This window comes from Stenella coeruleoalba (genome assembly GCF_951394435.1).
Source record: "Stenella coeruleoalba genome assembly, chromosome: 6".
Classification (NCBI taxonomy): Eukaryota; Metazoa; Chordata; class Mammalia; order Artiodactyla; family Delphinidae; genus Stenella; species Stenella coeruleoalba.
In genome coordinates, this window is record NC_137151.1 from 77,932,300 (window position 1) to 77,950,255 (window position 17,956).

At 34.5% G+C, this 17,956-nt stretch overlaps 2 protein-coding genes across 2 annotated transcripts in view; one reads left to right on the plus strand and one right to left on the minus strand.

Moving 5' to 3' along the window:
* Window positions 1-1,938: 1,938 nt before the first annotated feature.
* The window catches only part of NCKAP1 (NCK associated protein 1), a 99,563-nt gene continuing 83,545 nt past the window's right edge, over window positions 1,939-17,956 (minus strand). Inside the window, exons 25-31 of the mRNA XM_079924861.1 lie at window positions 12,717-12,799; window positions 12,183-12,263; window positions 9,882-9,975; window positions 7,294-7,410; window positions 6,591-6,700; window positions 5,415-5,504; window positions 1,939-4,380 (exon numbers count right to left, since the gene is read on the minus strand). Of these exons, the coding sequence (XP_079780987.1) occupies window positions 4,264-4,380; window positions 5,415-5,504; window positions 6,591-6,700; window positions 7,294-7,410; window positions 9,882-9,975; window positions 12,183-12,263; window positions 12,717-12,799 (692 nt within the window). The 3' untranslated portion in view covers window positions 1,939-4,263. The remainder of the gene's footprint in view (window positions 4,381-5,414; window positions 5,505-6,590; window positions 6,701-7,293; window positions 7,411-9,881; window positions 9,976-12,182; window positions 12,264-12,716; window positions 12,800-17,956) is intronic.
* LOC307188123 (nucleophosmin-like) lies at window positions 14,602-17,162 on the plus strand. Its single transcript, XM_079924862.1, has one exon. The coding sequence runs from the start codon at window positions 15,551-15,553 to the stop codon at window positions 16,433-16,435; it is 885 nt and encodes a 294-aa protein (XP_079780988.1). The 5' UTR covers window positions 14,602-15,550; the 3' UTR covers window positions 16,436-17,162.

Genomic DNA, 17,956 nt, shown 5'->3' on the forward strand with positions numbered 1-17,956 from the left:
GCCCTAGTCCTATGGCAGTGAACTTCTAATATTTTCCTATCGCGGGCGAGGTGGGGTAGTTTAAGAAACTGGCAACACTGGCACAACAGAATAAATAGCTGACTAAATTATGACCTAAAACAGTACAAAGTTCACTCTAAGCTCCTGGAAGGCAGGGGCAAGATCTTACACATCTTTTTCATCTCCAACAGTTCAGACATCTGCTCTCAAACTGACTGAACAGAGGACACTTTGTGACCAGAGATCCTGCATTAGTTCAATCTATTAAATAGGTAATGATTACAGTAAATAAAGATGGATTAATGACCGGTAGGGCAGTGATTTCCTTTCTTAATTACATTTAAAATAATATATTGTATAGATTTCTATTTCCTCTGTATATTTAATAACAAAAAGGCCACTTTACCTAGGTTCCAAAACATTTTGTAAAATGGGAAAACTTTCCAAAAAAATGAAGTCTGGGCTGGAATGAGTAATACAAATGTGACTTTAGCAAGCATATTAAAATATAAAGAGTTTTACAAATTAACTTTAGAGGGTGTTATTTTACCTGGCTATTTTATTGCTAATTTAAAAGGTTAGTATTAATTACACCAATTTCGGGGGAAAATATTTTTTTCTTTTTTGAAAATTAGGTATACCAGGCTATTAGTATGAAAGGCAAGGAAAGCCTTACAACTTTTTACTTTCTGATTGGTTGATGTTTTTACTTGAGAAAGATAAAGCTTTCAAAATGACATCTCTGAGAAATGAGGTTAAAATTGGTATATAGTTTCCTACATACAGTATCTAAACACACAAAGGGCAGCTTTTGGAATTAGCTTATTATGTCATTTACAACACCTATTTAATAGTATAAATTTACAATTAAGGAATTAGAGTTTGGTATAATTTCAATCTACTCTGTAGTTCATATATTTAAACTGGACATCTTTTCAGTCTTTAACAGGTATATACCCTTTTTTTATCAATGCTGTTCTTAACTTGGATTTGGAAATAAATGTTTTCTACCTCTAAAAGTCAATTAAAATTCAGTAATCAAAGTAGCTGTATACTAACTTTAATTACTATGCACTGTTAGTATATTTTAATAGTCATATCACTATACTCAACATTGTATGGGGGTGTTTTCAATCCTAAATACATGCACTAAAAAATCTTATACATGCAAATGTGTTCAATTAGTATTTTAAGAGAAAATCTTTTGACCACTCCACTTGAAAACAACAAAAAGAATGAAAATGAATAATTCACTAAATAAAAACCAGTAAACATAAAAAAAGATATTCCACTTTACTAATAAGCAAATGTATGCAAATTAAAACAAGATTTATGTTTCATCTTTTAAGGAGGAAAAGATGCATCAACAATAGTAAAATTGGTATATAGTTTACTTATAGGAGGAAATTATCCTCACACAATTGCAGGACTAAAACTGATATAATCTTATTGGAGGGAAATTTAATAGGTATCAAAGTTTAAAATGTATATACCCTTCCACCAAGCAATTTTACCGGTGAGAAATTATCCTAAGGAGATAACAGTCCAAGTTCACTAAGATACAATATATTTGTAATACAAGAATACTTCATTTTATTGCGCTTCGCTGTACTACACTTCACAAATCCTGAGTTTTTTGTATAATGAATGCTGGTAGCAACCCTGCATTATCAGATGATGGTTAGCATTATTTTAGCTATGAAACATTTTAAATTTAGGATGTACATTTTTTAAGACATAATACTATTTCACAGTTAATGTACTACAGTGCAGTGTAAACATAACTTTTATATGTACCGGGAAACCAAAAAATTCGTGTGACTTGCTTTATTGTGGTATGCACTTTTATTGTAGTGGTCTGGAACTGAATCCACAATATCTCCAAGGTACGCCTGTAGTGAAAAAGAAGAAATCTGTCTAAATGTTCATCCAGATGAATCTTTTAAACTAGTTATGGTATATATGAAGGCTTTAAAAAGAATATAAATATCAAAGACCCTTTTCTACTTGAGTGAAATAAGTAGATTACAGGCAAGCATACATGGTATGATGACATCACTGTTGAGAAAATAAAAACAGTATGTTGTAGTATAAATTCAGAAGAAAATAAGAAAGTTAAGAAAAACAAGATGTTAAAAATAGTAGTCAATTTACTTTTAACTTTATTTTAAAAAATGTTAAATTTATTTATTTTTTGGAGGTAGAAAGACTCTGCAAAAAGCAATCACACAGGACACCAGTCAGTCAGTCAGTTTGAATATATGAGAAAAAACTGGGGCAAGGTAAACTTCACACGACTATAAAAGAGCGATTTTTTTCTTGGCCCGAAGAGGGGTAAATTATGTCTTATGTACATCCTTATACCCTTCAACATATCACCCCAGTCAAAGTGTATATACTCAAATGCCTACTGTACCTCCGAGGATATCATTATCGACAAGTTATTACCACTCTAGGATCCTAATATTTCAAAGCAAACAGCACTTAATCTTAGTTTCAGCTGTTACCTGTGTATTTAGGCTATTTCAAGTTTAAAATATTCCATTTAAAAATTCCTTCCCTTTTAGAAAATCCTCATGGAACCACTGGAAATTTTCAACAGATAGTGACAACTATTCCCTGCTTTAAATACAGACTGGAGAAATCATACACAAAATAGAAATATGATAATCTTGTGGCACTTCAATTTCATCCCAGTATCTGAACAACAAAAAATTGTAACTAAGTTCACAGGAGCTTTCTTTTATCTTAACATGAGTTACCAGGGTGTATACATAAGAAGCTGTGAACAACAGAAGCTCTATAAGATATCCAGATACACAGCTGTTGAGAAACAGTCTTTACAATGCCAATCAAAGAGCAAAACATCTGGTTAGTTTTCAAACTAAATGAGCTGCTCTGCCCTCTGTGACAACTGCCAAGCAATAGGTCCTTTATGTCTTTCCCATTCATTACTGACTGATGCAGTAGTTCTCAACATTTTCACTAATTCTATGATCATTCCATTTTTTCCCCCAATCTTTCAAATGTATCTGTCTACTTGCTCACAGATAAAATTAGCAAGTTGATGGCACACAAGATTCATTTTAGCTCTTAATTTTAAAAAAATGTTATGGAGGGACTTCCCTGGCAGTCCAGTGGTTGGGACTCCACACTTCCACTGCAGGGGGCGCGGGTTTGATCCCTGGTCAGAGAACTAAGATCTGGGGAGCGCACCCGCCCCCCCCCCAAAAAAGCTATGGAATTTTATTTTCTAATTTTAATATTTTTTCTAGCGGAATGTTTTTCAAAACATTTAAACAAATCTTATAATAGGTGACCTGGTATCAACATGCTACTTAGACATTCCTAGAATAAATTAAAGTTTACTTTAAACTAAGTTTAAATGAAAACTTTCATATTACTGAGTAAATTTCTGAGGATCCCAAATTAAAGAAATCATTCAAAATGTGATACAGTCTAGTGTTTATTTTATGTTATGGCAGGTACACTTGAATTTCAAAAATTTAAAACATATAAAAAGTGGTTAGGGACTAACATTTGTATCAACAGTTGATAAATGTCTAAGATTGTTTATTATACAGCAGGGTTCAATGGTAATGCTAATGCCAACAGGGCACCATGGAAATTAGTCTAAAAATTATCATTAGGCTTTATACAAGCAACAACATTTGCTGCTGTTTTAGAATTTTGGGACACAGCCTGCTTCTAATGCTAAGCAGTCCTTTAACATTTTTAATGTTATACAGTGTTATAGTAATTAGTTTGGCAAATGTTTCAAAATAAAGTAGAAATGTATTCATAACATCACAGAAATGCACATCCAGTTTTGTTTTCAATAAGAACCATAATAGGTACAGGTCAGAACTCTTCCCTATATGAAATAATTTACACACAGATGAATGCTATAATATCACTATCTAAAATAATCACTAAATACAATTCTTTTTCAGAAATAAACAAGCAAAGGTTTTTTTTTCCATATCAAATATCAAAAACATAGAGAATGCATGTTTTTCAAACAAATGATACTCTAAAATTATTGAAATAATTTCAGTGAATTCAGTGAATGTGCAACCTAAATCAACCAAGTATACTGAAGTACAACGATATTAAGAAACCAATGATCAGAAAACACAACTGTATGAAAGAAATTTATAATCCACGAAACTGTTTCTCAGGCCTTAAGGTAAAATAGTTCCACAGTTTACAGGTAAAACCGAGGCAACAAAAATGCGTGCTTGTCTTCAATAAGTAGGTATTTTATGCAGAAGATGTAACACTTTGCTTGTAGACAGCATGGTATGCATTTCTCAGCAAGACATAAGGAAAACAAGATTCCAAAAGATCCATTGTCAGGAATGGGGATTCCTGCACAATCTGAAAAATCCCAAAAATGCATCAATTCAACTTATTTATAATGGGAACATTTACTGACAACTAGTAAAGCACAATTTTATATTGCCGTTATTGGGAACAGACATAAGTTTTCCCTTCACTTTAAAATCTGAAATGCGAATGTGCCACAGTGTATGCTATCAAAACATTTTAAATCACTACTTTTCAATTAAATCAATTAATCAACAGGAAATACTGAGCACTTGCATTGCCCTCAACAATATATCACATTTAAAATGTGGTCCATATCATCAAGTCTAACTGGAACCCAACATTAAGCTAAAAAGCCAAATCAAACATGAGACCATCTATGATTAAGTGGAAAGCTGTTAAGTTCCAGAGAGTTCAAAAGAGTAGAAAAGTTAACATAGGCCAAAGTAATCAAGAAAGTCTATCTGAAAAAAGATTCGAGCTACGAGGTATGCCGAATCATTATTAGGATAGACACAGACCTCTGCAGATAAAGGAAATTATTCTAAGTGAGGAAAGAATCACATGGTAGAAACAAGCACAGGTGGTTTCATGGCAGTAAAGAGAAGGAACTGACGAGGCACAGAAAATTACAGGAAATGTTATTAGATGGGTGGGATGAAGTCAAAAAACAGAAAATTCGGAAAAGAGTTCAAACTGATACACTAGGAAAATATAAAGCCTGAGTGTTTCCCAATAGGTTGAAAAACTATTCATAAAAGAATACTCTACAGGTGATGGTGATCTTTTATTCTGTTGTTTTCTGATGCGATTGCCATATGGTAAAGTACAAGCGGTATCAGTCTATTTAGCAATTATTAGAAAGTGTGTGGCTTGGGTGGAGTGAATATAAATGGTCAAAAAAATACACCACTGTTATAAACCAGAAACTAACACACCATTGTAAAGCAATTATACTCCAATAAAGATGTTTTAAAAAAAATACATCAGCTCTTATTATAATTTAATGACTGAAGTATCAAGAAAAGACTATCAGGAATGACTGGAACTTATTTGTTGTTAGCAAAAATTAAAATAAGACTTACCATATCTAGCAGTAAATAAACAGATTCTCTATTTCTTGTTGTTGTTTTATCTGTCTCCTGGCCAATTTTCAGTAGACTGGAGGATGCAAGCTTAAAAGTGTACATACATTTTAAATAAATAAGTATTTTAAAATAAATGTTCACCACTTATTTTCAGTACGCTTCAACTTGCAACACATTTCAATCATAAGGTGAGCTTAGGCTCTTTACATTCAAGCAACAATTTAAGAGCTATTAAGGTATACACCAGATACAAAGGTAATAAATGTAATCAAATATTCTTATTGGTTTTTAAAACTGATTTTTTTCAGAACAAGTCTTTTTTTAAAAAACGATTTAAATTGCTTTTTCTCTTCCCAGTAACTGTATTAACTATATTTCTTAATTCCCAAATAAGAAGAAAATTTCACATTGAGTTTGAGTTAATAGGACCACAATGAGATTAAGACATTAAGTCTTAAATAAAGGAAATAAAGAAAATGAAAAGAAAAATTTTCACTCTTAATACCGTTTTCTTTGAAATAGATGTTATTTTGTCCTCAAGTTAGTTTGCTACTACGTTTACTTTAAAAATAAAAATTTTTTTTAAAGCTAACAGGATTTATAACTTAAAAAGAAGCAAATATTCTAGTGTTCTTTATACCACACTGCATCTTTCTTTTAATTAAAATATGAAAAAGGTTAAGTTGATAAAGGGAAGGAAGAGCTACACTACCATAGAAACTAAAAGCTATACTTCATGAGGCTAGAGTTAGCACTACTACCCTCTTTTGGCAGTGAATAGTATTCTTACTTTTGAGTTTGATTCCATTAACAGTCTTTCTCCAAATAAATGGAAATAAGTAAAACACATCCTTTTAGAGGGATACATTCATCTTTTGCCTCAATTTTCCTTTGTTTTGTTTTTTCCTCTTTCAAACTCTAGGCAAAATTCTAGGGCAGTCCAAACATCAGCTTAGAAAAAAAAGTCACATTGCAGAGCTCTAGAAATGAGAGACTTCTAAGTCAAAGGAAAAAATGCTAAACTAACTGCTCCTTGACTTCAATGCCCTGTCTTTACTTATTCCTTATTCCAAAAATTAATTAATTAATTAAGAGAATTTACTGTTACACTTCATAGTTATGATTTTTAATTTTCTCTAAAAATTGTCATGAGTTTTGTTTGATTATACACACCGCCAGAAATTCTTTAAGCCGATCTTCAATGCTTCCCTTGTGAATTGTAAACAAAGCTGCAGCGATCTGGTTGATGGCTTTGGCCAAGCAGTGTATGTTGTTGCAGTGCCCTGAGAAAGCGCAAATAGGGTTTGTGGTTTCTGTGTGACCCCAAAATATCAAATCTTTAATGACTTCATAATCTACATAAATAGTGGCATGATTAAAAACAGAGCTGAAGCATCATAACCTGCCTTGCTTGCTCTCCCTTCACTTTCATGAGAACTAGTGCTTTTAAGAACAGTGTAGAAGAGAACAACAAATAATTATATCTATATTAAACAGGCACATTTTCAAAACCCCCTAAAAGAAACCATGTATTAGTTTTATATTGTCTTGGAAACTTAAAAAATAAGTGCTTAGCTGCTTTACAAATATTTCCTCATTCAATCCTTAAAATAATCCTAAGAGTTGGATACTCCCTTCACCATCCCCTGCCACACACACATTCAGGCACCCACAGGCTCACATATACACATTTCATATGTGTATACGAAACTGGGGCTTAGAAAAAGAAAAACTGACTATCCAAGGTTATACAACTAGTAAGCGGCAGAACTTAACCCACTTTTTATTATAAAAAAAAATCAATTACTTGAAAAGTACCTACTATGTCAAAACTCATAACTTTTCCAGTGCCAAAACAATTTTAAACCACTATTACCTTCTATAGCAGGGCTATACTGAGACATCACATTACTGGCCAGTGTTGGCAAAGAAACTGCCACAAAGACCATGAGGAGGCAGGCAATTTTATATTCTTCTTCTGGACTTATGTTTTCTAAGGGATAAAAATTAAAAATAAAGTCAAGGTATTTCTGTCAAGATTAGTTAAGAGTTGATCACCTAAACCAGAAAAAGCATATTTTAATTCTTGTGTATTTTACTGAGTCTCTATAGAACTGATTACAATTTTGTTACAAGACATATAGAATGAATAGAAATAAAACACATTACTATTGGCTATTATCAAGTCCTTAGGCATATTTCAAGGACCTCTAATAAAACAATAAAGCAAAAAAAAATTTTTTTAAACTGTAAGATTTAAAAATATTAGTCCTGTAACTAAATACAGTTTTAGTTACAGGACTAAAAATATGTTTAGAATTACTGGAATCCTAAAATTTCCTAATTGAAAACTAATAATAACTTACTTTATAGGAAAATTCTATGTTTCAGTATAGAAAATTATGTCATAACTTACTCTGCAAAATCATCCAGAAAACTCTTAAGTTTTTTTTCTAAAATAGATATAAGTGAAATGTACTATTAAAAAGAGATAAATGTGGAAAGTAGACTGGATTTCTAATTTCTCCATTTTAGAAGACAGGAGAAACCAGTCATAAATGAATACAACTAGTATTGTCCTAAGGTTTTAAATATTTATTGTAAAATAATTTATCTAAAATATTTATTGTATCCATATACTAAAACTGTGGGTTATCTAGGTACTTCACTTATCGGGTACCTGGGAACTTCTAGTCACCTTACTATTTATCAACACATATAACTAAGAATTGAACATAAGAAAAGAGCCAGAATATATTTTAAAAATCTGGCTGGTCATGACTATTCACAATAGCTAAAACATGGAAACAACCTAAATGTCCATCGACAGATAATAGATAAAGAAGATGTGGTACATATATACAATGGAATACTACTCAGCCATAAAAAAGAACAAATTAATGCCACTTGCAGCAACACGGATGTAACTAGAGATTATTAAACTAAGTGAAGTCAGTCAGGAAGAGAAAGATAAATACCTTATGATATCACTTATATGTGGAATCTAAAATATGGCACAAATCAACCTATCCACAAAACAGAAATAGACTCACAGACATAGAAAACAGACTTCTGGTTGCCAACGGGGAGGTGGGTGGAGGAGGAAAGGACTGGGAGTGTGGGATTAGCAGATGTGAACTATTATATACAGGATGGATGAACAACAAGGTCCTACTGTATAACACAGGGAACTATATTCAATGTCCTGTGATAAACCATATGGAAAAGAATATAAAAAAAAGAATGTATGTGTATAACTGAGTCATTTTGCTGTACAGCAGAGATTGGCACAACACTATAAATCAACTATATTTCAGGGAAAAAAAAATCTGGTTGATTATGAAAAATATAGCTGTGGCAAATCAAGTAATTATAGTAATTATCCATGTAACTATAATTAACATACTGCACGAATGATGAAACAAAAGTAATGTCAAATCAAAAAAGAACTGATGAACTCAGTCAAACACCATGTTACATCCAAGGAAGTAGGGGAAGGTATTTTAGTGCCAGAAGCAGATGAAATGTTTTTACTTTGTAGAAAAATCTAGAAATATGTAGAGAATTCTGTGTACCACATTTCAAAGGGCTGATTTTAAAATATTCTGAACGTTTAATATTACATAATAATGCACAGACTCTTTATGGTAAGTAGCTCTAGTCCAATTAATATAGGACACCCTTTTCTATTTTTCTATACATTTTATCTATTTGTTTGTTTGGCTGCACAGGAGCTTGTGGGATCTTAGTTTCCCAAGCAGGGATTGAACCCTGGCCCTGGCAGTGAAACAGCTGAGTCCTAACCACTAGACTGCCAGGGAATTCCCAAGACACCCTTTTCTAGGTAACAATGCTTCTATCTATTAGACCATCTCCATCAGCACACAAATGCTATTATTTCCCCATGTGAAAAATATCCTTCTCTTGATTTTACTCTTGCCTCCTGCTACTATAATTTTACTTCTTTGCTCCCCTTTTTACAGTAAAACTCTGTGAGAGAGTTGTTTTATACTCATTATCTCTAATTTGTTTTCTCCCAAGCCCTCTTTAATGAGCCTTTTGCCTCTAAGACTTCACTGACATTGCTCTTGTCACACGTATTAATTCTACATAGCTGATCATTCCCTTTCCACTCTCCTCGAAGCGATTCTTTCCTGGTTTTTCTTCTCCTTCACAGATCCTTCCTTCTCAAATTTATCTTTTAGTAGTTCTTCCTTCTCCCTGAACTCTTAAACTTGAGAGTGTACCAGGACTCAGACTCTGATCCTCTTCATTTCTGCACACTAAATGGGCTTAATAACCTCATACAGTCTTATGACTTAAATATCTAATCTGTATGTACAACAAACAAAAAAAAACCTTGATATAAAGCAGGCAGTTGAACAAATAGATAAGTATCACAGCTATATCTGTGTTGTCCTGGTTATTTACTAAGACTACTACATAATTACTAATGCATTTTACCTGATTTTTGTGAGGAAAGAGCTACCACCAAGGCAGGATCAATCTCACACGGTAATCCAGCAGCTGATGACAATTCATATACATTCATTGCAACCTAAAAAATACAAGAATTATAGAGTAAGAAATATTCTAACAAATTTCTGAGAAATCTCACTTTAGTAAGAAAAAGTATAGTGTTTAAATTAGAGTCTGCCTACAAGAACACTAGAGAATTTCAGAAACTTGGCTATAGAAGGAACTACAGCACAACTAACTACACTGAACAAGCTGATTTAGTATTTTGTGTGTGTGCACTGCTGATTATAACTTGACACTACTAAGCCAAACAAAACTTCTATACTTTCTGTGGCAATTCCAACAGAATCATTCTAAAGCTATTATTTTTCTTGAAAGCATAAGTGTAAGACCAAGATCAAACCAACAGATATGAAAAAAAGAACAAAAGTGAATCAAAATTACCGGCCTTACGTTTTATGTCCATACTTGTCTAATTTAAAATTATAGTGCCTAATCATATTGTATCTATAAATACAGTAAATTACTTATTATAATAGATTTTTAAAGGAGTACTAATTAAAAACCTGATAAAGCAATTTCAAATGACTAATTTCTTTTGGTATCACATAAGGATTTCAAGGATACTCCGCTCAATAACTCAGTTAAAAACTACCTACACGGGACTTCCCTGGTGCCACAGTGGTTAAGAATTCACCTGCCAATGCAGGGGATACAGGTTCGATCCCTGGTCTGGGAAGATCCCACATGCCGCAGAGCAACTAAGCCGGTGTGCCACAACTACTGAAGCCCGTGCGCCTAGAGCCTGTGCTCCTCAATAAGAGAAGCCACTGCAATGAGAAGCTCGTGCAACGCAACGAAGAGTAGCCCCTGCTCACCGCAATCAGAGAAAGCCAGCACACAGCAACGAAGACCCAACGCAGCCAAAACTTAAAAAAAAACAAAACTACCTACATAATTGGTTAGCCTTGATATTACAACAACAAATGTTTACAATCTAGTATAAATTTAAGTGTTAAAACATAACTATAATACAGGGCAGAATATATTTAATTCTACAATGAACAAACAAAAAGTTCTCTGTAATACTAAAAAAAAAAAAGAAAGAAGAGATGAAATGATCACTTGGGGATCCAGCAATATTTCTTAGAAGATGGCAACTGAATCAGGCATTAAAAGATGAGCAGCATTTCAAAAGGCAAAAATAGAAGAAGCCAGGATTTTCAGGAAGAATAAGTTAGAGAACAAAGTAGAAAATGTGAGAATGCACACAACAAGATTTGGTCATCTTACAGGACCCAATGGAAGAGAGGGATAGAGTAAGAAAGTAAAGAGAGAGAGAGAAGGATAGAACAAGTAATGGAAGATAAGCCTCAAAAATAAATTTGAGACTTGAACGCCATACAAAAAGTTTAGAAATAACTTTTTCAAGTCAGAGCTTTTCAAAATATGCAAAACAGAAAATAATCTTTCCAAGAAACATTAAAGTTCAGAAAATATAGATATGACAGGTCACTTATTAGATGTGTAACCACTGGTAAATCTGCTGGGATTAAATCAGTGGCTGATTTAATAAATAAATGATCAATAAATTTACAAAACAAACAAAACCTGTGGACTCTGGTAAGGCTACCAACCTTCTTATATTTATTTAAAACAGGATACTAATTAAAAAAATTATAGCCTATAATTAACATCCTTTTATAAGATTTTAACATCAATTTTTAAAAACTGAAATTAGCTTTATTTAAAACAAAACAACTCTCATTTCACTGGCTTATCTTTTTTTTTTTTGCAGTACGCGGGCCTCTCACTGTTGTGGCCTCTCCCGTTGCGGAGCATAGGCTCCAGACGCGCAGGCTCAGCGGCCACGGCTCACGGGCCCAGCCGCTCCACGGCATGTGGGATCTTCCCAGACTGGGGCACGAACCTGTGTCCCCTGCATCGGCAGGCGGACTCTCAACCACTGTGCCACCAGGGAAGCTCTGGCTTATCTTTTTCATTCTGCTTATGACCATGTATAAACAGCTATCAGTTTAAGGAAAAGGTGATTGATATTAACCCATTTTACATTGCTATAGGTGATCAAGGAAGATTGACTTTCAAAATGCCTATATACTATTTTGGTGCTGAGCTCTCTAAGATGCATTTTCAAAGGCAAGCATGCTAACCCATCACTCTAAAATATAAACTTTATAGTAGCTTAGGATTTACTTAATTTTACTTCATATGTAAGTTAAATATGTCATTTTAGAAACTGTAAAATCCAAATAGAAATTTTATTACCTTCATATCAGTTTCCCTTGGAATGTGATCCTTGAAATCTTCAATTGAACTGACAAGAAAAGGAATGTGGTAGGACAAGACCTAGGCAGGAAAACAAATTAAGAATGCAGAATTATTTTTAAAAAGCAACCTCTAAACTTATGAGATATTACCATTCAATTACTTCTAGTTTGCATAAAAATTGTTTTACTTTGTCTATTTTCAAGTGATTTTCTGAAGTACTACAATACACATAAACGGAATGTATTTGATGCCAAACCAAGTATAGTCAAAATGGAAAATGCTCTAATGAAGAAAAAAGTTGAAAAAGTAGCACAATATTCAGGCAAGTTATATCCCCTAAATTTCAATACCAAAACAAAAAATGAGTTTAAGTAACTATAATTTTTATATGCTTTATTTCATATAAACTATGAAAACTGGAATTTTAATTATATTACTGCCAACTATAAATTTTTAAAGTTACTTTTAAATTTCTGGGAAATTAAACAGGATTATTTGGCTATAGGATATGTACTCGTAATGGTTTCTTACATCTCTAAGTGCTTCTTGTGCCAATGATCGGAAGGATAAAATTACACCAATTATTGTCATCCTCTTCAAGACACTGTCAACAGCTAAATTTGAAGGAAGGGGAGAAAAGAAGAGAGTGAATTGGATTCTTTCTCAACCATGGAGAAAACTCTTAGTCATAAAATCCCCATGATAAAAGGCACAATTAAAAACAATTTGATTACAACCAATGATTAAAGAGGCAAGGGTACTGAAAACTGATGTTAAAATTAGGAAATTATAGTTTACTTCCAGTGGAGTACACTCTGTTCTTTAAAATGGTTTAGATGGTTCATCAGAATCCTGAAACAGTCATGCAAGTAGCCACCTGTATAATCCTATCACATTAATGGTAGTGATAGGAGGAAGGAGAGAGAGACTAGGGGAAAAAGAAGAAGTTGATCAGAGCGGATCCTCAAAAATCAACTGGTGGGACTTCCCTGGTGGTCCAGTGGTAGAGAATCCACCACCTTCCAATGCAGGGGATGAGGGTTCAATCCTTGGTCGGGGAACTAAGATCCCACACGCCTCCGGGCAACTAAGCCCACGCACCACAACTACTGAGCTCACACACCTCAATGAAAGAGCCCGCGTGCTCTGCAGACCACGTGCCACAACTACAGAGAAAAAAACCTGCACACCACAACTAGAGGGAAGCCCACGTGACACAATGAGGAGCCAGCGCACCGCAACAAAAGATGCCGCATGGCTCAATGAAGATCCTGTGTGCTGCAACTAAGACCCGACGCAGCCAAAAAAAAAAGAGAAAATATCAACTGGCCCTGGAACTTGGAGATGCTAAATTAAGTAGTTGAGATCTAGAGAGTCCAGAAACAAAAAATGACTATTGAGATCATAAGCAGTAAGACCAGGTTTCTGAAGACTATGAATGGATTTGATCACTTACATTTTGGTTAGAGAACATTATTCTGAAATTTATTGCTATTATATTCAATATCAAAACTTGGTTAAATAAAACCAGGAGATATTAGAATTAGAAGGATCAATACCTTCATATTTTAAAAAACCAAAATTTATTGAATTACTCCCCATACACAAGTCATTGTACTATATAAGAAACAAATATAAACAAAATAATAATCTAGACCTTAATAACAGTCTAAATGGACTGTCAAGAAAACTAAGAAAATATGATCCTATTTATATGAGAGAAGATATATATGTATATACATATATACACACACATATTTGTATATACATAATAAATTTCTTGACAGATGTACAGAAAACCGTTAACTGTAGTTAAACCTTTGAGAAGTAGGACTGGAGAGAATTTTGTTTTGACTTTCTACCTCCTGTGTGGTTTGTTTAAACCTTTACCATAAGCATCTTTTATTAATACACATGGAAAGGCATAATAGAAGCCAAAATGTGATGAGAATTAAAAGTGTTAACAAAATCATGTAAGGCACAAATATAAATTCCACAGGAGCAAAGTCTTATCTTTTTATCTATCTATAGCACTCAGCAGAGTGCTTAAGACCCACAAGACTAGAAGATGTTCAATAAAATGGTTATTCAAGAAATGAGACTAAAGTTGTTACTATCCAGATAAGGAGAGAAGAAATGAGGGTAAAAGAAAATATTTCTCTGAGAATATGTCATCCAATTTATGGGCATAAAGGAGTGAGAACAAAAGGGCATTCCAGTCCAAAAAACAAGACAGCAAACCCAGAAAAAAGAATGCAGAGAATAAGGTGAACAATCAGAAAATAAGTAGTGTGATATAATCATATACTTCGATGTTACCCAGAATTTAATGAAGTTTGCAAAGACTATAGCTATAACCTCCTCTTGAATATGCACAATAACATTAAAAGTTCTGAGAAACTTCACATTAAGAAATCTTGTTTAACTTATTGTTTTAATAAATAAAATAAATGTGCTCAAGTCACATAGTCAGAAATTCCAAAAAACTAAAAGTTAATTTCAGGTTGTCTCCCAATTCAGAGCTACTTTTTTTTTTTTTGGCCGCACCATGTGCCTTGCAAGATCTTACTTCCCCAACCAGGGATTGAATCCGGGCCATGGCAGTGCAAGTACCTAACTATTGGACCTCCAGGGAATTCCCCAGAGCTACTTTTAATAAATTATATTGCTTTCTCTTTTTTAGGGTATTTAAAAGAATGTGTTTGTTGACTATGAAAATCAAACTGCTACAAAAGTAAATCAATTTCTGTATATGGGATAAAGGCAGCACAAAGGTAAAGAAGAGATCAGAGACAAAAGAGAGTATTCTGGAAAACAGTTCAACTCAAAGCGTAGCTTTCTCTATTCCCCTAAATAAGTCACTCTCAAGCAGATCTTTTCTTTTTCCAAATCACAAAAAAGATTTTGTTTCAAATCCACGAATAGAAGAGTTAAAGTAACAGTAAACATGCATTGAACACTGCAGTGGATTAGCTGCTTCTAACCAGATGACACAGTCAAAACGTTGTTTATTAGCATGAAATTAAGTAGGGTTAAGGCCAGCTGGGTGATCAAATGAGTATTTAAAAATTAAAGAAATGTGAAAAAAAAATAATAAAGTAAAACATACTAGAAAATATAAGTATATGGTATAACAATGAACAAAAGATTGCCGGCAAACACAAGAAAGGATGCTCAAAATCACTAATCATTAGAGAAATGCAAATCAAAACTACAATGAGGTATCACCTCACACCGGTCAGAATGGCCATCATCAAAAAGTCTACAGTCCCTGGTCTGATTCCGTCCTGCGTGACTGTTCCTTCGAACGGTAGTCTTTTATCTCCGTCCACTTTCTCTCCCACCGAAGTGCGTGCCACCAACCCATGGAAGATTCGATGGACATGGACATGAGCCCCCTGAGGCCCCAGAACTATCTTTTCGGTTGTGAACTAAAGGCCGACAAAGATTATCACTGTAAGGTGGATGATGATGAAAATGAGCACCAGTTATCTTTAAGAACGGTCAGTTTAGGGGCTGGTGCAAAGGATGAATTGCACATTGTCGAAGCAGAGGCAATGAATTATGAAGGCAGTCCAATTAAAGTAACACTGGCAACTTTGAAAATGTCTGTGCAGCCAACGGTTTCCCTTGGGGGCTTTGAAATAACACGACCTGTGGTCTTACGGTTGAAGTGTGGTTCAGGGCCTGTGCATATTAGCGGACAGCACTTAGTAGCTGTGGAGGAAGATGCAGAGTCAGAAGATGAAGAGGAGGAGGATGTGAAGCTCCTAAGTATATCTGGAAAGCGTTCTGCCCCTGGAAGTGGTAGCAAGGTTCCACAGAAAAAAGTAAAACTTGCTGCTGATGAAGATGAAGATGATGATGATGACAACGACGATGATGATGAAGATGATGATGATGATGACTTTGATGATGAGGAAGCTGAAGAAAAAGCTCCAGTAAAGAAATCTGTACGAGATACTCCAGCCAAAAATGCACAAAAATCAAACCAGAATGGAAAAGACTCAAAACCATCAACACCAAGATCAAAAGGTCAAGAATCCTTCAAAAAACAGGAAAAAACTCCTAGAACACCGAAAGGACCTAGCTCTATAGAAGACATTAAAGCAAAAATGCAAGCAAGTATAGAAAAAGGTGGTTCTCTTCCCAAAGTGGAAGCCAAATTCATCAATTATGTGAAGAATTGTTTCCGGATGACTGACCAGAAGGCTATTCAAGATCTCTGGCAGTGGAGGAAGTCTCTTTAAGAAAATAGTTTAAACAGTTTGTTAAAATTTTCCGTCTTATTTCATTTCTGTAACAGTTGATATCTGGCTGTCCTTTTTATAATGCAGAGTGAGAACTTTCCCTACCGTGTCTGATAAATGTTGTCCAGGTTCCATTGCCAAGAATGTGTTGTCCAAAATGCCTGTTTAGTTTTTAAAGATGGAACTCCACCCTTTGCTTGGTTTTAAGTATGTATGGAATGTTATGATAGGACATAGTAGTAGTGGTGGTCAGACAAATGGAAATGGTGGGGAGACAAAAATATACATGTGAAATAAACTCAGTATTTTAATACAGTAAAAAAAAAAAAAAAAGTCTACAAACAATAAATGCTGGAGAGGGTGTGGAGAAAAGGGAACCCTCTTGCACTGCTGGTGGGAATGTAAATTGATACAGCCACTATGGAGAAGAGTATGGAGGTTCCTTAAAAAACTAAAAATAGAACTACCATACACCCAGTGATCCCACTACTGGGCACATACCTTGAGAAAACCATAATTCAAAAAGAGTCATGTACCACAATGTTCACTGCAGCTCTACTTACAATAGCCAGGACATGTAAGCAACCTAAGAGTCCAATGACAGAAGAATGGATAAAGAAGATATGGCACATATACACAATGGAATATTACTCAGCCATAAAAAGAAACAAAATTACGTTATTTGTCGTGAGGTGGATGGACCTAGAGTCTGTCAAACAGAGTGAAGTAAGTCAGAAAGAGAAAAACAAATACCATAAGCTAACACATATATATGGAATCTAAAAAAAAAGAAAAAAATGGTTCTGAAGAACCTAGGGGCAGGACAGGAATAAAGACGCAGACGTAGAGAATGGACTCAAGGACATGGGGAGGGGTAAGGGTAAGCTAGGAAGAAGTGAGAGAGTGGCATGGACATATATACACTACCAAATGTAAAACAGATAGCTAGTGGGAAGCAGCCACAGAGCATAGGGAGATCAGCTCGGTGCTTTGCGCCCACCTAGAGGGGTGGGATAGGGAGGGTGGGAAGGAGACACAAGAGGGAGGGTATATGGGGATATATGTGTATGTATGTATAGCTGTTTTACTTTGTTATAAAGCAGAAACTAACACACTATTGTAAAGCAATTATATTCCAATAAAGACGTTAAAAAAAAACAATGAACAAAAGAGATCAGATAGGGATTTAAAAAATAATATCCTACTAAGATTTTTTTTTTTAAATTTTTTATTTTTGGCTGTGTTGGGTCTTCATTGCCATGCATGGGCTTTTTCTAGTTGCGGTGCACAGGCTTCTCGTTGCGGTGGCTTCTCTTGTTGCAGAGCATGAGCTCTAGGCACACAGGCTTCAGTAGTTGCAGCACGCGTGCTCGGCAGTTGCAGCACATGGGCTTCAGTAGTTGCGGCGTGCAGGCTCAGTAGTTGTGGTGCACGGGCTTAGTTGCTCCGCAGCATGTGGGATCTTCCTGGACCAGGGATCGAACCTGGATTCCCTGTATTGGCAGGTGGATTCCGAAGTGC

What these genes read in the sequence shown, in the direction of transcription:
- LOC307188123 (XM_079924862.1), top strand. Translation starts at nt 15,551, where the DNA reads ATGGAAGATTCGATGGACATGGACATGAGCCCCCTGAGGCCCCAGAAC.